At 40.5% G+C, this 20482-nt stretch overlaps 1 protein-coding gene across 1 annotated transcript; it reads left to right on the top strand.

The window, feature by feature from the left end:
- Positions 1–3007: 3007 nt before the first annotated feature.
- On the top strand, positions 3008–17683 carry LOC4324040 (uncharacterized). Its single transcript, XM_015765643.3, has 13 exons — positions 3008–3588; positions 4988–5097; positions 5185–5295; positions 5374–5431; positions 7044–7133; positions 9513–9607; positions 11411–11464; positions 11574–11711; positions 12704–12761; positions 12861–12975; positions 13971–14040; positions 16365–16436; positions 17092–17683. The coding sequence occupies exons 1-13, from the start codon at positions 3381–3383 to the stop codon at positions 17206–17208; spliced, it is 1296 nt and encodes a 431-aa protein (XP_015621129.1). The 5' UTR covers positions 3008–3380; the 3' UTR covers positions 17209–17683.
- Positions 17684–20482: the final 2799 nt, after the last annotated feature.

Below are 20482 nucleotides of genomic sequence, written 5' to 3'. Positions count from 1 at the left end.
GCTTTTCTTGGAGATAGACTGCCCTCACAGACCTCCCGCCTCTCCTAGGCCAGGCCCACTTACATTTGGCAGCTTTTCTTGGACATAGATTGCCCTCACCTCTCCTAGGCCAGGCCCACTTACATCTGGCAGCTTTTCTTGGACATAGATTGCCCTCACCTCTCCTAGGCCAGGCCCACTTACATCTGGCAGCTTTTCTTGGACATAGATTGACCTCATAGACTAACACAAGTCTTTTCTACACACTTGCGCACTCGGGAAGAATTTCTCGATCGGTCACCCATCCTGAAATTGCTCCAGGCCAAGCACGCTTAACCTCAGAGTTCTTTGGAGATCGGCTTCTGATTAATCCTATTAAGCCATGAGCCGGGATGTCACAATATTGCATTGGCTTCCAAGGATTGTATAACCGATCGCAACAAAAGTTTCACTGTTTATCTAATCATTTGGATTTAATGACATCGGACTTTCAGTCGATGTATGCTTTAACCTTCGGATAAGTGTTTATGCTCTCATATCATTATTAGCCGATTGATTTCTACTGGATTGTATTATTGTTTTATCACATTACCATCAGTTGATTGTCTTTATATCGTTATCTACATTAGACATATAGCCGTTTGATCAAAACCCCATCGACATCGGCTGGAACTACTCCATCGGCTTATCAGCCAATCGGCTATTTGATATGCTATTTATATATCTTGTCAATTGTAGAATCAAACTAACTAGCACACCCGCATCTCATCAACCATTTGGACCTGCACTTGAGCTAAGCAGATCTCCTAGGCCATTGTATTCGTCGACTTAGTTCGCGCCAACACAGTTCCGACAACATTGGCAGAGCGCAGATTTCTCAACAATAATAAGGTGGTGAAACAACGCCTAATTTTTTAGAAATAAATCGGGTGCCCGATTTGTAGTCGCTTCCCGGTGGTTCCAAGCAATTATCTTCACTTTTTGCTCACGGGACCGCCCTAGCCATCCCGCTTATGATTTTTATTATTATACCATTAGACAAAATGATATTATCATATTATTTATTTTCATATAGGTCTGTTCTCCTAGCCTATATGAGAAGACAGTAATATAACTATATCATTACGCCTAATGGTATAATAGAAAACAAAATATGAACTGATGGTTTGTTTGGTTGATCGCCTTACTTTGCCAGCTAAGCTTGTGGAAACTTAGTTCGACAAACTGAGAGTGTTTGGTTCTTTCCATTGCCACACTTTCTTAAGTAGTTGGCACACTTGCCGCATTATGGCTAGCAAAGTGTGGATGCTACTAAGAGCTACATATGGAGAATATTTTTGCCTTGGTGGAGGCTTCTTCCCAGCCATGAAGCCATAATTTAGGGGTAGTGTTCATGGGTGTAAGCCTTTTCCCATGCTTTTAAAGATTTGACATGCAATAAGATCGTTATTATGCAACCTGATAGTGTGTGGAATGTGGTCAATTTGGTTTTCCACGAATGCTAGGAAGCATAGGGATACCCGGTGAACTGTACTGTCAACCATTGGGGAAATTAAGGGGATATGGTTTTGGTTTGTGTTTGCTAAATTGGCAACCTCCACACCCCGAGAAAGCCACGTTTTACGATAATTGCAATGAAAGTGCTATTGCTGTCATCGCCATGAACTTAGAAAGGAGGTTTCCCACTGGTCAAACACATGTTGGTTTTTTTAGACAGCGAGTGCTCTTGCTACCTGAAGCCTTGCACTACTACACAAAAGCACTTCGGTGCTGGTTGGGAACCCTCCTTATATGCCGGCTTTCCCAATCGGCACCACGGAGACGGCACAGATGACTTCGATCATCAGTACCGGTTTTAGAACCTATATGTGTAATAGATGCTGGTTTTCAGGTTAGAACCGGTTTTGGTATCGGTTTAGAACCAACACATTTAAGGTTTCACGAATAAAAAAAACAGCTCAATGCTCGAGCTGAGAAACTCCCTTTCACCCCGACTTATCAAGAACACACCAGATTCACATGAACAAGAACTATCCCTTCAACTTGATTCAAAACAAGAACACAAACTCAATTCCTTCAACTCAATCTTTTGCTAAAAAGAACAAGAACACGTTAGAAACATTACTTGCCGCCGCCGTTGCCAATTCAGAACAAGAACACATGCTGCCGCCGCCTCCTCCATCCGAGGCCGCTGCCATCTCCTCCCCTCCCGCCATCGCCGGCCTCTGCCACCACCGCCTTCCCTCCTGCCACCGCCCGCCTCTACCGCCTCCGCCTCCCCTCCTGCTGAATCTAGTGGATGGGAGGGCGCCGCCGCTTCCTCCGCCGTCGGAGCTCGCTCCCAGACTCCAGTGGGTGCTGCCGTGTTCCAATCGAACCACTGCACGAAATGGAATAAACTCAAAGGGAATGGAAATGGCATCGAGAGGGGAGTATGGAATGAAGATGAGGCAGAGATGGCGATGGCATGACAGCGATCGGTGACGCCTTCTTCTCCATGGCCAGCAACAGATTTGGGGCGAAGGGCGGTGGATGGAAGAAGAGAGGAGAAGAGAGGAGAAGAGGAGAGGAGAAGGAAGAAGAGAAGAGGAGAGGAGAAGGAAGGGTGGTAGGCGGTGGATTTTCCTACCGGCCAACACCATTCTCCCCACCCATTGACGGCTGCCGTAGAGGTTTGGGTTGAGATGGGAAGAGAGGGGAGTGAGGTGGAAGAAAATTGCCGGCTGACATGTGGAGTCTACGTGGGCTCCACATTGACTCAGCCGCCACGTCAAAAAAACAGCAATACTATCTTAGGATCAAATGTGACCCGGTTTTACCAGCTTAGGAATACATTATATTTGGTATTCCGGTTCGGGACAGTTTTAAGACTCGACTACAAGATAAGGGATCTTACGTGAACTTTTTCCGAGATGAAAAATTTCCAGTCTCATGGGCCTGTGCATATGACCCACAGGCAGGCGGCAGCAGAGCGCCGCACAGCCCCCGGGCCCCGCCCCACAATCGACCTCCGGCCCTCCGGGTCCCCAATCCATCCCGTCTCCTCGCCCGGCGCCCTCGACTCCCGTCTCCTCGCTTTCCGCCGGCGCCGATCTCCATCCTACTAGCGGAGGTGGCGCCGGCGTTCTCCTGCTCCCGCCGCATCATCGCTCACCGGTGAGCATCCTAATCCATCCCATCCGGCCTCGGCCTCGGCCTCGAATTTCGTCTCCTCGCCCGCCGCTTTGTGCCGAATCCCCATCCTGCGAGCAGAGGTGGCGCCCGGCGTCTGAATATTTTGCTCCTTCCTCCTACCCCGTTTCAAGCCTTTGCGGCCCTTGCGCCTCTCCCCTTGCCGGCCGGCCCCGCTCAGTCGGTTGCCTCGGACTCAGATCCCACTCGCATCGCCATCCTAGAAACCGATGAGCAGCGAGGCCGGCGGCGCTGCGGCGAGCTCTGCCTCCGCGCCCCCGCCGCCGCGGAGGACGCCCCTGGAGAGGACCGCGGACGCGGCGGAGGAGTTGTATCGCCTCCGCGACACCTTCTTCCCCCGAGACCCCGTCGAGAAGGCCGCGGCCCTCCGCGCCCTCGCCGACGACGCCCTCGCCGTCCTCGACTCCCTCCCGCCAGGTACCTTCAAGTCGCGGTCTCCATGGCCAGACTATTTCTTCGATTAGTAGCACTGCGCAGTAGTGCTGAGTGCTATTGAAATGGATTCGGTTTGTGATGGTTTCGCTCCAATTGGATTCCGCTAGCATGTAGCTTGAATATCAGAAATGAAATGTAGAAGCCGTTACATGTACTGAGCGTGTTGCAACTTGTAAGCTCTGATGTTTTTATTGATTGCGCATGCTCCATTGGTGCGGAGATGATTTATTAGATACTAATGCAATTTTTTATGCATTGCACCATCTCTCTACTGTTGATGCTAAGTTATTGGTGTGCTGCCTAATATGTTGTGTATTACTATAATTAGGTATTGTATCCCGAATTCAGTACCATGCTCTAGGATGGATGTCAACAGTGTCTGTGTTGGATTTGATGCTGGCTAGTCTGTCTTTCTAAACATCTGTACTCCAGAATTTTGGTGCCCGCATAATGTCTGTTCCAGCATTCATCAATAGGAAATTCTGCTGCGAAACGCAGGCATATATAATCTTATTGTTGTGCATGTATAGCTGTAAACTTTCATGTTTGTGAGTTGGTACAGTACTCATTTTATGTCCAAATGCCTGCATGGTTCCACCTATGCTGCCTTACGTATGTTATCATGAGAACAAGGGGAACTACCATTGCTGTGGCACAACAAACTATGTAAAGCATTAACAAGTCAAGTATTATGCACTATGATGTTCTTGACAATTTCTGAATTCTAATACACAAATGCCTTGAATTATGATATCCAAATTCTTGGCCCCGATCTTCTGTGGTAAGAGAAATTTTTGGGGAATTGCTGACAGCAGCCTCTCAATATCTAAACAACAGCAATGACCAAACCTATTTAGATGGTTGGATCACATCTGATTATACATATTCTATTCACTTGGGGTCCCAACATGATACTCCCTCCGTTTCAGGTTATAAGATATTTTGATTTTGGTCAAAGTCAAACTGCTTCAAGTTTGACTAATAAGTTTATAGAAAAAATAGTAATATTTTCGACACAAGATAAATTTATTATAAAAATATATTTAATTATTAATTTAATAAAAATAATTTAGTAATGTAAATATTATTATATATTTGTCTATAAACTTAGTCAAACTTGAAGCAGTTTGACTTTGACCAAAGCCAAAACATCTTATAACCTGAAACAGAGGGTGTATTTCCGCGCTTTTCTTTTCTGTAAGTTGGGACATGCAACAGGTATCATCAGATAGTTTGTGCTTTGATGAGTTGCTAAGTTCGATTGTAACCTTTTGGGACATTCAATTCCTTTTTTCTGTTGGCTACTTGTTATCTAGGTGATCGATCATTCTGTATGTTCATTTCATGCTCTTTTCAGTATATTTTTTTCTTTAACTTCCAGAGCAAAGGAAAACACCGCAACAACGTGCTGTTTATGAATTCTTGAGGGGAAAAATATTGGATGTTTTCCCTGATTATCATAAGGAGGCTGAAGATCATTTATCCAAAGCAGTATGTAGCAGAAGACTACACATTACCTTGTATATGATGTCTATCGGTTAGAAACTTAAACAAACATTGTTCTACTGGATATATTAGGTAAAGTTGAATCCATCTCTTGTAGATGCATGGCTGTGTTTGGGTAACTGCATATGGAAGAAAGGGGACCTGGATTCAGCAATGAACTGCTTTTCATTAGCATTAAGCAAGGTACATTTTTACCTGTAAGTAGCTACTATGTTTTTTTTTTCATGTGTCCAAATTCTCTAGCATAATATCATTTTTCAGGGGGCAGACAAGAAAATACTATGCCAGCTCTCAATGCTTGAAAGAAGTATGGCTCAAGGTGAGATTCTCCTCATATAGTAACTTCTCACTTCTCAGCTCATAGTATTTTATGGAATTAATTCCCCCCACAGCATATAAATTATGATACAGTGTTATGTCACTGATGAACTAATCATACTTTTTTGTACACAAGAACAAAATTCTGAGTATGTGTTTCAACCAGCTCAAGTGTTTTAGTCTGAGCTTTAGGTTTAATGAACTAATTGCTGCTCATGTCAAAATTATGTTTGAACTATTTAATAGATCAACAAGAAACACCACACAAGACAGGAGAGGTTGGGGGGGGGGGGTCAGATAGGGAGGTTGAGCAATCTTCTGTGGGTGAGATCGACCCTTATGGCCATTCCACAACTCATCTGTTTCTGATGAATAATATACTTGAACTCTGGTATGTTCTGTCCAAAATTGTAAGGCACAAATCTTCAAGTACTATTATCAATATTGAAATATTGGTCCATTGCAAACTAGATCCCCGGCATGCTTAAAATATGTGCTTCTCACTTCTCGGTGGAGTGTTAGGGCATCTCTTTATAAACAGACACGAGCTTTGCTCGTTAGCCTAGCTTGACCTTGGCTCGAATTGATTCTTCTGTTGAAATCAGAATCTCTTACTCCTTAGATGAAATATTATTTAGCTAGACCAAATTTTGAGATTTCATAAGCAGCTCATGAACATCAATAATCAGATTCCTTAGATGAAATATTATTTTACCAACACTAAAGACAACGTGAGTTTGCACACGGGGCTAAACTAATCGAAACAAAACCTAAAGAAAGAGGGGATCATTGCCTTGGTAAAATAAAGGGCCAGAAGGTCGGTGGCGGCAGCCAGTACATGCACACCGAGCCATTCAACTCAATTACATGATATGTGGGCCCAGGATAAATCAGCTAGATGATGTGACATGGACTGGGCTTGAGACTTGATCCTTGGTCTCGTAGAAAAAAAAAAGGAGTTGTGCCTGCAGATTTCACCTGAACTCGTGTGTTTGACCTGCTCCTGTGCATGCATATACGGCTTGGCCTGATTGCATTGAACCATAGCGCACAGGCAGCTGGTACTTGGCTGTTCCTGTACATGCATGCCTTGTTTGTATATATATATACACTTCACTCTGTTGTGTCTTCTCTTCTTTGATCTTGAATAACATCTCTAAATGTGAAACACAAGACAGGCAAAGTATTATTAGCAATCTATTCTTATGCAAATAAATATTTATCCTTATGAACAGATTTTCCCGATAATTAAATAACATAGAAGTGGAGCCAATCTTTTCTTTCCCAGGGCATTAAAAGTGATTTGGGCAGGCACATGGAAAGAGAGGGGACGACATATGTCAGCAGAAGTACTATGTAAAAAAAAAGAGATAGAGATGGCAGACCCAATACCATCACACACTTATCTCGATGCAGATCCAATGTCCAAAAATTTGACTAGTTTCAACACAAAACTGTCAACAAATTATAGCAAACATTGTGTACTAAATGCTAATATTGAATGTCCGAGTCCCTAGTCCCTACTATAAAAAATGTACTACGCCACTTGACTATATCTGTACAGCATTTTCCTCATCTTGTTGCACCCCATTTATGCAGAGTTCTCTTTTCAGGTAGTGAAGGCCAAGCACAGCTAGTGGAAGAGAGCATTAAGCATGCAAAAGAAGCTGTAATGCTTGACATCAGAGATGGAAATTCTTGGTGTAAGAATCTTTTCATTCAAAATAATAGTTGCATATGTTCTGTTTCCTTGGTGTCACATACCACGGTGACATGCCGGCGTTCCCTTGTTGCTTGATTCAACCAGAGTTTAGATTCATATTTTGTGGCATGGTGTAATCAATAAATGTTTTAACCCTGAATTTGATTTTGTTTAGTAAGATTCCAAAACAGCCAGTTGTGATAGACCTGTTATGGGTTAGGGTTGGTAAACACCGCCTGGGGGATTGCCGGGCGGCGACGGCTTCTAGGGATGAGAAGGGATATAGGTTGGGGGAGACTAATTCTGATTCATTTCTCAATTAGAATGATGATGCAATCCATCCTTATATAGGTGGAGGAAAGGACCTAGTCTAATCCTATCCAACAGACTCTTAACTAACTGAGCTACTGTAATACTGTACCGCTCCCTGGGGACTCGACTCCTCAGCCCACTGCCCATGACATAGACATTTATCTAGTTTCAAACAAGAAATGCGTTCTCATATCATTATATACCCCAAAGCTTGTCTTGCCTTTTTTGTAAGCTGTTGCATGAACATCAGAGGAGCCGGAATATTCAGGAACTATATTTGCTGACAGCGTTTCGTGTACAGATTGGTTATTGTGCTTGTGGAGGAGAATTTTAAATTGCCTGGTGGCACATGCACGCTTTTGATCAAAGCTTGGCTAACCCACTCTAGTTATTTTTGCGATATGCATTCTTGTTTTCAATGCGCACAACCCTCGGGTGAAATGGAACGAACAAAAACAACTAGCTCCTAAAATTAAGCATCGTCTTTTCTGTTTGGAGCAGACCAATGCTAGTGTTTTATTGCTTCAAGATAAAACTGAAATTGTGCAATATTTTATTCTGAACTTTGCCTTCTTTCCTTTAGAAGGCTGTCGTTTTATGTACTGCACATATATATTTACTTTAGTCCATTGGATATATGCCAGAAATTGAGATTTGCCCGAACAATTACTTCAGTTGTAAACTTGTACTCTTAATACTATGTGATCACTAGTACTACCTCAAAACACATTATCACTTTCTTCATGAGTGATCCTGGAGTGTGCTTGTTGGTTAAAATAAAAGCTTTGGTACTATCCTTGAATCAACTCAGGTCTTATTCCTGTATTGGTAGAGTTAGTCATCTGTACAAGAGAAAATGGATTTGGTTATTTATCCTGCATATGTTATCTGCAGGGAGGTAGTGTGCACATTCACATGGTACTACTCACATATGATTATCTGAGTGGTGCTGTAGCAGAAAGGCAGCTAGTTACCTAAGTTATTAGCAGACAAGGCTATTATTTGTTTATTCAGTTTTATCATTAGTAATAAGATTATATATTACACTTTATCTTAGTTGAAGTATTAAGGACCTCTTTCTGTATGAAATGGAAAGCAGCAAATCCAGATGAATTAAGCAAAGATGAACATTCTCAAGTCCAATGAGCTTCTGTAGTCTACTCCCTCCGTTTCATAATGTAAGACTTTCTAGCATTGCCCATATTCATATAGATGTTAATGAATCTAGACACACATATATATTTAGATTCATTAACATCTATATGAATGTGGGCAATGCTAGAAAGACTTACATTATGAAACGGAGGAAGTAGTTTTTATCTCCCCATAGATGCACTCTCTCCTCTAAATGCAGTAGCTGTTGTCGATCTCCTTTTCACAGTGTTTATCACATTATGTTGTTAGCCCATTATGCATTTGCAGTGAATATGCAAGTACAAAATTATATATCTCCATACTATTTGGATGGTTACCTTCCTCAACTAGCTAGTTATCTCCTATATCTCATCGAAAACTAGCATTAGGATCTGTTTGGATTTTGGAATGATAAAAATGAATGAATTAACACTTTCTGGACTTCTAAACTTTTAAACATACATATACTGAGGTACAAGGAAATGACCATTAATCGAGGTGTTTCTTCATCGATGAATGATCATATATCCTAATTTATGGAGATGCTAAGTACAGAAAAAATGGTTACATACCACTGAAAATGACCACAATTACTTTAATTCCACCTAAGTTTTAAAGTACACTTAATGCCATCCGAAAGATACACTGTTTAGTTTTACTACTACAAAAACTAGTGATGTGTTACCAACCATCAACATTTATGTTCAGTGCCACTTTATTTGGAAATACCGCATTGAGTAGTAAATTTGAATTAGCAATGTTATATTTCTAAATGAAGAAGCACTCAGCATAAGTTATGAAATAGACATATATGGGTTCCAGGTCCATCAATCTTGCTGCATCAGCATTGAATGGGTTTTTCTGAGATACTCTTTTTTTTTCCCGATTTATTTCTGTTTTTACAAAAATTCTTTATTTCCTCATTTCTGTATAGATAATCTGGGTAATGCATATCTGACAAGCTTTTTCGTGAGTGGATCCTGGGATCACATGAAGCTTCATCATTCAGTCAAAGCCTATCAAAATGCTGTAAGTTTGTGCATTTCATACTTCTGTTGGTTTGATAATTTCATTCATGAAAGTAAGATATATTCTCTGAAAGATTTCCACTTTTTTGTGTAAAGCTTCCAATTTTTTATTCAGGAGTCCATTCTACTCCCCTTCTACTTTCGTGTGAGTCCAGAAAACACTTCTCAACTCAAACTGTTGAATTTGCACCTTCCAACAGTTAAAACCAGTGACAATCAATTCCATGCCAAAAATCGCTTTGGCAAGCTGAAGATGCATTTATTCTTTCGTATTTCGTTTACCCGGCGTCCATTTAGATATGGTACCTGAGTTTGCTAAGATCAGTTTGCCAAATAAACCTGATGTGGTCCACTAGTCATGCAAGAGAAAGAAAGGAAGGGGTACCCTGGGAAGAGAGTGATTTGGCTGGGCAAAGTGCAAACTGCTAGATGTATCTTATAGCTAGTTGTGTATTTACCCTATTCTAATGGGCTCTTCTGCGTATTTGTATGGTGACTTGTATGCACGTTGTCCCATTGCAATTCCAAGGGTTCCTAATACTTAACGTTACCAACGTCTAGGTGGCATGTTTAAGATTTGACCCTAGATGATCATTATGTACCAGTTTGATACTTACCTCAGTCCCAAAATATAAGAATCTAGGACCGGATGTGACGTTTCCTAGTACAATGTATCTAGTACTAGCAAATGCCCCATCTAGTCCTAGGTTTTATTATGGCAAAATTGGTTATAGAGCACCGAAAGTTTTTGTTTTTGGTTTTATAGCATCGAAAGGTTCCGGTTCACTTTAATAGCATTGAAAGTTTACCTCCGTTACTGATTTTAGCACTCCATCCAAACTTCTGTTAGTTTTCTTTTTCTTTCTATTATTTTTGCAATATACCAATATACCATCTTCCTCTTCAATCCTTCTCCCCATCTCAGGCCTCGCACAGGCGCTGGCCGTCCCACCTGTTCCATTCCTGATCTCCCTTGAGGCCTCAAGCTCGCCTTGGACATCAGCCACTAAAGCTGGCCCAAAAGCCAACACCCTCGAGCCTGTCTTCCGGTCGTCCCTGCACCATCACCACGCCATACACAAGCTAGTACTTCATCTCTGGAAGACTGGAACTTGCTGATGAACGCTGTTCCAACATCAATCCTCTTGCCTTGTTAGCCAATCCCAATTTCATGGATAAAAAATGTGCACAAACTGAAGTATAGCAGGGTGGGTATCATACAGGCAGAACAATGTTGCTGAACCACAAGTCCACAAGCTAGACTGGATGCACGACCATACATGAGCTCACCTGGACAGCTGAACGTGCGTCCTGCAGCTTGTGATGATGTCCACTGGCACCCCAGATCTCGTCTGCTTGCACTGCACTCGAGCTTGACGAAGTGCTGCGCCCCTCCTGCTCGTCTCTACAGCTGTGCCATGGAATGGAACTCACCTTTTGGGGAGGATGAAGAAGATAGACGGGGCAAGGTGGGGGAGATAACGTCAATTTGGATAGTGCCAAAATCAGTAACGGAGGTAACTTGCAATGCTACTAAAATGAACCGGAACCTTTTGGTGCTATAAAACCAAAAACAGAAACTTTTGGTGCTCTATAATCAATTTTCCCTATTATTATTTTCGGATGGAGGGAGTAGTTACTAATTAGAGTCTGCAAAGCGAACGGTTAGGTAATGGGTGCTAGAGTTGACCCCCCTCACCCCCACCCCCATCCCCACCCCCACCTCCTGATTTTGGGTGGGCGTGTGTTGGGTGGCCTTGTTTGTTTTATTATATGAATATAATTGAATTCATTTTATGCTCAGGAAAAGGATGAGACTACGAAATGTAATCCAGACCTCTACTATAATTGTGCCACAGTGAGTAACCCGGATCATAACTTAAACTGGGTAGCTAAATCAACTGAATTTTCCGCCAAGTATAGGACATCCTTTTGTGTAATATGTTATTTGTTTTGGTTCCTTCCAGGCTGACAAATACCTAGAGAACTATGAAAGAGCACTTCGTGGATTTGAAGCTGCAGCTTTAAAAGATCCTGGTCTTGGTGCTGATACAGAAGTTCAGAAGATCATCAGTCTCCTTGATAAGCTAGATAGTGCAATGAAGGTATCTTCTACTCCCTCCGTCCCATTATAAGTGCAGCCATAAGTTTCCGTGCCCAACGTTTGACTGTCCATCTTATTTGAAAAATTTATGAAAAAAATTGAAAAGTTAAGTCACGCATAAAGTACTATTCATATTTTATCATCTAATAACAATAAAAATACTAATCATAAAAATATTTCAAATAAGACGGATAGAACTGCGCTTATTATGGGACGGAGGGAGTATGTAACTATGGCATGTAGACCAGAGTTTAACATAAACAGATGAAAATTCTTCCATCTTAACCTTTTGAACTCGCATTTTATCTTATTCTAAATCAAAGAGGCTTCCTACTTACCAACCATGAATATAAGAACTTTATGTTGTCCATATTCATGCAACTTGGCAAAACAAAGCAAAATAACACAAAATAGAATACATCTTTTTTCATAACTATAGCGATCTATGGAGTTACTTTTACGAAATATGCTAGACTGCGACTAATAAACCTTTAGTTCATTGGGTAAATAAAATATTGCTGAGAAGACAAGCAAGCGGCGTTGGTTGAACAGAAGAGAGAACATTATAGATTGGAATGATGAACTTCAGGTAGAAACTTTGGTTGATGTGAATGGTAGATGTGTCTTGTTCTTTGTAGTGATTTAGCCGTTTATGGTCTAATAACATATCTTTAATAAGAAAGGGATAGATTTAACTCGAATATGCTAACACATAACTTAAACAACCCAAAAATCTCATCTCCAATCAAACTGCTAACTCAAGCAAATTGTCTCCTAACGCAACTAGATGCTAGAGTTCCGCGCTTACTGTTCACAAGCGTGAACAGTAATTCCTGCATGGTGCCACACATAATCATAAAACCATTCTGAAGTTCAAGTTGTTTTTGCCTGCATAAAAGGCTTCAAGTTTCATTTGTCATGAATTGACAATGATTTGTTTTGGAATAACTTATTTTCTTATTTATTTGTACTTATGAATAATTTCTTCCACAGGGACAATTACGATCCAAGAGATTAGCATCATCAGTGTCTTCTTTGAGTGAAGTCAACAGTAATACTTTCACTGTCACTTGGCATATATTCAAGCCTGTATAAGATTTCTTTTGTACTCCTGTTGGTTTTTATACGTTTTCTCCTTTATTCTCTCTAGTAAAATCATCTCACAAGAAAGCAACCATAGGCATCCTATCAGAGGGTTTGAACAAGACAGTTGCTGTGTTGGGGAAAGTCATTCTTTTGATAAGACACGACAACATTGCTCCAATGTAGGTTCTCTTAATCCTTGAAATCAATATTAATTATGCGAGACCCATTACAAATTTACATTTTTTTTATGCTCCTGAGTGCTCTTCTTTGGAACATCATGATTTTTGTTGTAAATAGCATAGAGCAATTTAGCAACTTTTTGTTAGAAGAATTATTAGTTACATTAACTGAAAGTTGAAATTTGCACACAGATACTATACCTGGTAGAAAGTGTGCTAACTTTGAAGCACCTAGTTGTAGTTAAGAAAGCAGTGTAACTGGCATGTCTTCATCTTCTAACTCTATCCACAAAAGGGAAAATATTTCAGCAAATTGTCCACCCATTGTCCAAAACAGTTTTCCTTTATTTCCTTATAAGAACTGTTTTATAACTGGGAATTGTGGATGCTAAACTGCAATGATAAGCTTGAATTTAAAAATTGCTTTACTATACATCAACATTTTTGCAAGGATCTTGGATTTGTTTTACTGGCTGAAATAATAACCTTGAGCTTTATTTAACTTCAGGACCTTTTGCCAAAGATAAGCAGTAAGATTGCACTAGTCATGATCTGCTCAACTAAATTCTGTTAAATATTTTAGTTGAATTCAATAAAGTATTGGCCTCTATTTTCTTTCATTATTTAAGCACAGTATTTTGGGTCTGAGCGGTTATGACTGGCATATTTAACCTTGATTGTAATCATTGTAATAGGTTTTACAATGCGGTCAGTTAAACATGCAAATATAATACTCGTGAATAGAATGGGTTTGTTTTTTTCACATGAATAGAATGGGTGTTAACTATTAGCCTCATTGAACTAGAACTTTTGCTACTAGTTTTGGTTACCTGGGGTTATTGTATGCTGCTCAAACATGGTATGATCATTTAGATGAATCAGATTCAATATGCATCTCTATTCAATCAAAGATGGCATACTAAAACACCAATCTTGGTGTATTGGGTTCTATTATTGCGTACCTTTGTATTTATACTGAAATGTGATAATTTCAGGTATTATTTAACATGCGACTTGGATCAGTCTTATTTCATACTCTCAGTCTATGGTCTACGGAATGAAGCAGTAAGATCTCTTAATACCAGTGAATGTTTGTGCTATCATAAATGGAAATTTGCACTTTGTAATTCTTTTTATCGTAGTGATGGCAGTAAGCTGATTGTTTTGCGTTGTTGCTATATTATTGCATAGTATTCATTTTCTTCATGGTCATTTGTAAAATGTTGCAAAGCTTGATTTGACTTAACTGTATAGTTCAATTGGATGCATGTCCTAGAATCTATCATGACTCATTGAGCCTTGCTGTTCAGAAATGCGATGCAGTGCAAGATGTTCGGAAACCTACAGTCAAACTTTATATACTTGATCAGTAATATCCCAAAGGGTAATTAATTGCCCCTTAAGTTAATCATGTAAAATCATTATACTTTTACATGACATAGTTTCATAATATGATATTTCGCTTGTTATATAAAAAGTAGATACAAGTGTTTGAAATCATCAGTATCTAAAACATATAAAGAAATAATTAGTTTGCATAGGAAGAGGTCCACTTTATTCCCCTAAACTAGTTCACTGAAAACCATGTCACTTCACTCCATATTTGTCTATTTTGTTTACCCTTATAGAAGTCTATTGAAATATTTTTTTAGGTATGATAATGAGCCTGTATTTAAAGACATTTTCTGAATGTTTTCATGACCATTTGCAAGTTTTTCATATTTCTGGACTCGGGGGTTAACTGGCCTTGTGTTCTACTGACCTATCCAAATAGAAACATAAATTATTGAAAGGAAAAAAGATAAATTTCATTCGGGTGTGAAGTGACCCAATTCTAGTAGTTAAGTGCGCCGACGCATTAGTTTAGGGGGAGTAGAGTTAACTTTTTCTTTTGGCATATGGAATCAACTAATCAGGATAAGTCCATTTTACACCCTCGAACTTTTATGTCTGTCTAAAATACACCCTACAACTACAAAACCGGGTATCTAACACCCTCCAACTATTAAAACCGTTCAATTTACCCCCAAAACCAAACCAGAGTGGTTTTTCGGTTACGTGGCGTATGACCTCACGTCATTGAGCCCCTCTTCCTCTTCTCTCACCCTCACAGTCAGGCACATCTCTCTCTTCTCTCATCCATGGATCGGCGCTGGTGACCACCCCTAGCCATGAGATCAGCGCTGGGGAGCTCGAACACTGCCTCCCCAAGCGCCGCCTCCTCCCGGTGAGCTCGAGCTCTAACTCCAACCTCCCTCCCCCCGCATCTCAAGCAACGGCTCCACTGAAGCTCCTCCTCCCCGAGCTTGCCGCCCCTGGTCTTGGCGATGGATCGAGTGAGCGAGAGGTGGCAGTGGACGCGGGTCGCGCGTCGAGCCCAATCTTCGCATCCTTTCGCCTCCATGCGTTCATGCCACGCCTGATTCCGCATCCATCCATCATCCGCCGGCCTGAGGTCGGAGAAGACGGGGTTGCCCGCCCGCTTGGCTGAGCTCGACACAGAGCCCGTCCCCTTGCCTAAGGTCGAAGAAGGTTGCCGCAGCGGCGATGCAGTGCAGAGGCAACGGCGGAGGCAGACGAGGTGGGCGGCACTGAGGTCGTGGAGGGTGGAGCTCGCCACCACCTGCGTTTCCTATCCCCCTCAAGCTCGTCGGCGTCCGTGCCATCTCCAACCACCAAGACCGCCCAACTTCCTCGGCTCCTTGTGCCACCTCCAGATCTGCTATCGGAGCATGGGGTCGACGCAACCGGTGTTCGCGACCATCGCTGCTGCCTTGCTCATTGAGCTCGCCTCCATTGTCTCACGTGGGTAGAGAGGGGGGGAAGGGAGACCTAGAGAGGGCAACGGGGAAGGGGGAGCTCGAGCTCGCCGGCGCTCGAGGGGTGGGGGACGACGGGGAAGGGCGAACTCGATCTTATCGCCGGTGTCGTTCTCGCTCGGGAAGGAAAGAAGAAAGTGAAAAGAAAGAGATTTTGGGTAGGAGATAGGTGGCAGCTGACGTGGGACCAATTATTTGTTTTAAATTTTTTTTGGTTGATTGGATTGCCACGTCAGCATAATTTAAGAAAAACCATCCTGGTTTGAATGGAAGGGGTAATTTAAACGGTATTGAAAGTTAGGGGGTGTCATATAACCGGTTTTAGAGTTTGAGGGTGCACTTTAGACAAAGCAAAGAGTTCGAGGGTGTAAAATGGACTTATCCCATCAAGTTATCCAACCATGTTTTAGGTTTAAGATATTTGCTGAAAATATTGTGAGTTCTCTGTTGTTGACATAGTTGCTGTCTTATATTCCAATATGCAAAATAGTTTTGTTGACTGCAAATTTGTCTTTCTGTAGTTTCTTCTAATATCCTGTACTATGCTAATGTAAACTTTATATGCCTTAGATTAAAGAAGGTGATCGAGTGGCATTGTTGGATCCTTACTACAGAATTCTGGATATATCTTGGAAAGAACAGGTATGGGATTTCAATTTTTTTATTTTAAAAGATTTGATATTTGATCCATATCTAGTTAGTAAAAATGTGCCTGTCACCAGAAAGCATGGACAATAGAGTACATTTTATAAAAACCTGGTGCTCATGAAGTCAGGCCTGATGCCTCGAGTGTGGTCTTCTACAAAAACCACACTACCGCATGCTTTTTTTTAATTAGTAGAGAGTTAGGCTAATAGTTCATTTCTTTTTATTTAAAAAAAACAACCGCGTTGCTTTTTTTAATGCAAACACAGCAGAGGAATCCCCTGTGGTTAATTTTCATTAATAAAAAGAGTTTAGAAATAATTACAAAGAAGGAAAAAAGGAAGTAAAAGAAGTGTGTTGGTAGTTGGTACTAGTACCCTTGTATTCTTGTATAACCAAATCCTCTTGGTTCATGTATTAGCATCTTATTATTTAAATGAGTTGCTACAAGTAGCGATTTGTTAGTAGTTACTCCGTTTGGTCTTGAAAACATGTCATTTTAGACATGTTGAATCATATGTATAGTTTTGTTTTAGAAAGTACTTTCATAGAATTATAATTTCATCAGATTATATGAATATATTGCAAAAGCTTAATTACCCTTTACAAATGTAGCCCTACCTTACATGTTGATTTCTTTGATGTCAAACAGCGCTATCAGTTCAAATCAATCCGTGTGGACTTTCCAGAACAGATTCTTGTTAATGAAAAAGCTCCACCACCTCATCATGTTGTACGAGCTTCAATCCATGCACACAATAAACCATGACTCTGGGCAAGAAAACATTTTTTGTGTTGAGAGATTACATCAAGGGAGTGGAGGGACTGAGGATGGGAAGAGCTGTAAGGAAATGATCATATCACAATTTTGTGCAATTTTCTACTTTGTGGTTCTACATTGTGGCCAGTTTTGTCAGCTGGTCATGTGATTTGATCCACACAGGGATGCTTTCGTTGGGGTTCAGCTGTTCAAGGATGGTTTGATTTTTCCCTTTGCTTAGTGTGCTATCCATTAACGGGGATGTACTGTGTTAGTTCGATGTAAATTTGACAGTACTTGTACCCTGTGTAATCATATAGGATTGTCGGCTGCTCGATGACTGTTGCTTAGTGTTATGAGAAGATGGACTGTAAGTTCGGCCATTCGATGAATGGGGCATTTGTAAAGCTTGTTGCAGAAAATCAGATTCTTGAATTGCCTTGGTGAGCATCTTTGATTATGTAGTAAATTTGACTTCTAGCACCGTTTTTGGCATGTTCCTACCTGCATGTCTCTACGTTATTCAGTTTCGATTTTTACCACATCAGTTGACCCTTACATTACGCTCGGAAAACAGCAGCAATTTGGTGCTGCAACAAAGCGAACACAAATTTTGGCTGTGCTGAAGTGGTCTTCCAACAAACGTTTGAATTCAGAAAACACTATCTGTGTGATCACTGATTACGTACACGAGACCTTTCCATGACAAGAATAATTTTTCATAGACCCAACATAATTAATACTAGTATATTTATACATCACAATAGATAAAAATGACAAAAATATAACCAACCTGAAAAACTTTGCTTCTCTAAATGACACTGCACGCCTTGCAAGCAGAAGCAACCAGCACTAGACTGATTCCCTAGCGGACGTGCCATGCCGTAGTGCTGTCCGCGATTTTCATATGGACGACCAACACAAATACTCTATATCCAATGCAGTTTGACCAACAAAAATGAGATTAGTCCTGAATCAATTAATTTTTCTAATAGTAGAGATTTGAACGTTACTCCAGCCTAGATGTCTCGTATCATTGTAGAATCCATTAAGACCATAGCATATATATTTATTCATGTAGGTCACATGTGTTATCTTTTTATTAACCACGTATATAGCTATGAGTCTGAAGACCCATCTAAAAAAAGTTCACTCTTAGGTACGCACAAATCTAAATAGGCACTTTTTTAGATTCATGTAGAAAAGTATAGTCTTTTGGAGACCACGGATGCTTTGCCCAACGTGCGTTATCACTCTTACCACTTTCAACTTTTGTACTACACGTGCTTATAAAACCGCACCACTCCTTCCTTTCTCCACCTTCACGCAAATAACTACTAGCTCCATCCCAAAATATAGCTACCTTCAGCTATGAATCTGGTCCAGATTCATAGTCTAAAGACAACTATATTTTGGGATGAAGGGATTAGATAATATGACAAGGTATTACAGTTTAATACGATAGATACACATTCTGGTGTATTCCCTTGAGCATTAGCTTTTGTCAAAGCCAACACGATTACCTGACCTGACCAGTACATATATGAAAATATTTGTCATATTTGCATATCACTTATTGATATGATTCATGAAATTAAATATATAGTTGTAGCTCGAATTTACACCTTAATCATGTCGTTATTTGATTGGTGATGAGTTGACGCACAACCTCCTTCATTGATAATGATGATTTGACCGGTGACGACAACAACAATGTGATTTGTGGTAACAACAATGTATTGAGTCATCCCTCGTACGTGCTTCACCCTGTTTCATCTAGTTTAACAGCTATGTATTATACTTCACCCTTGGACGCAGTCCACTCTGTCCCCTCACGCATATATTATTAGCGATCTTGCGTCATAATCAGAGGCACTTTTCTTTCTATTATATTGGATTGCCCCTCAAGTCCCATCAATGCAAATACAAAAAGAGAGAAAGGGGCTCCTTGCAAAGATGATGATCTCTCACACGATTAGCCACCTCCCAAAACTCAAAAGTTTCATCTTAGATTATCACAAACCACTAGAAGGAACCCGAAGGGCCATTCTGAAGGGCCATTTTCTAGGTTGTGCACGGTACCCTGAAGGAAGGAAGACAACATTCGGAACACAATGGTCCAACGAAAACTTCATAAAGCCAATGATTTGACGTAAGGGGCTCTTACAACCACTACACCAACATAGAGAGGACAACGACCACAACATGTGGTACCTTGGCTTCAAGTAATCTGGTCTACAACACCAAATTTTGCATGAGATCAAGAATTGGCGATCATGTTTAGGCTAGGCTTCAAATCTTATGAGATAAGGAACTCATACTTTCACTGCTCACCCCTCTCATCCATAATCTCTACTTGATACATTGATGGAGCTCTTCACAAAATGAAGGAGAGGACGGGGGTAAATATATAGACTACTAGGGTCTACTTGCATTCTTTTTTATTTGCACTTGCATTCGAATGTTTTCTTCTTTTTTTTAGACGCCGCATAAATTATTTTAGAGATGGTGTACTAATTTTGGATGTTGCACAACTCCTTATCCAACTTTGCACATTGTTTTAAGTGATGTTTTGTACCTTAGTCACAAATGTTGCATCAACATCCAATTAAACATGCAAGTATAATACTATTTCACTGCTTCACCCTCTAAGTTACAAATGTCGCATTGAACTTCATTAGGCAGTCAAATGTTTCATCCAAGATTTGATGCAACATTTACAACAGAAAAGAGAGAAACATTAAGATGTTGCTAAGTTCTCTTCTATTGGATGTTTGATGCAATATTTGTAACAATGAATAAGTACATATATATTATCCTCAGCTATTTCATTTATATAAAAAGCCTCCTCAACTCCTAATAATGAGCAAAGTTGGCAAAAAAAGTGTTATATAACATCCAAACATTAGTGCAGTATCTCTAAGCAACTTGTGTAACATTAAAGCAAAGAGAGTGAAGCATAAGGACTAAATAAATAAAAGAAGAGAATACATCTAAGAATTCTTAAAAAAAAATTTGTAAGAGACCACATGTATTCTTTGTTTACTGGATTTGGGCTCCATCAACGTACTCAAAAGGATGAAATTACTTCCTTCCCCATAGCCAAGGGAGGTTTTAGTGGCGCTCGTGAACATGAAGACATCAACCTCCAAAGAGAAAACACTAGCATTCAGTACATCTTGTAATAGGGAGCGATTAGAAAAAAAAAAAGATGGAATAAGTAGGCAACTAGGAGAAGAGAAGCATATTAGCTACAATAATGATCAAAATGTGGAGATCGAGA

Source organism: Oryza sativa, chromosome 1, assembly GCF_034140825.1.
Source record: "Oryza sativa Japonica Group chromosome 1, ASM3414082v1".
Lineage (NCBI taxonomy): Eukaryota > Viridiplantae > Streptophyta > Magnoliopsida > Poales > Poaceae > Oryza > Oryza sativa.
The sequence above is the reverse complement of the archived record's forward strand: the minus strand, read 5'-3'. Positions and strand labels throughout refer to the sequence as shown.

Bases quoted from the DNA above. Each gene is read 5' to 3' on its own strand.
- LOC4324040 (XM_015765643.3), top strand. From the start codon at position 3,381: ATGAGCAGCGAGGCCGGCGGCGCTGCGGCGAGCTCTGCCTCCGCGCCC. The intron at 5,296-5,373 runs GTACATTTTTAC...ATCATTTTTCAG, and splicing joins TTTCATTAGCATTAAGCAAG to GGGGCAGACAAGAAAATACT. The intron at 16,437-17,091 runs GTATGGGATTTC...GATGTCAAACAG, and splicing joins ATATATCTTGGAAAGAACAG to CGCTATCAGTTCAAATCAAT.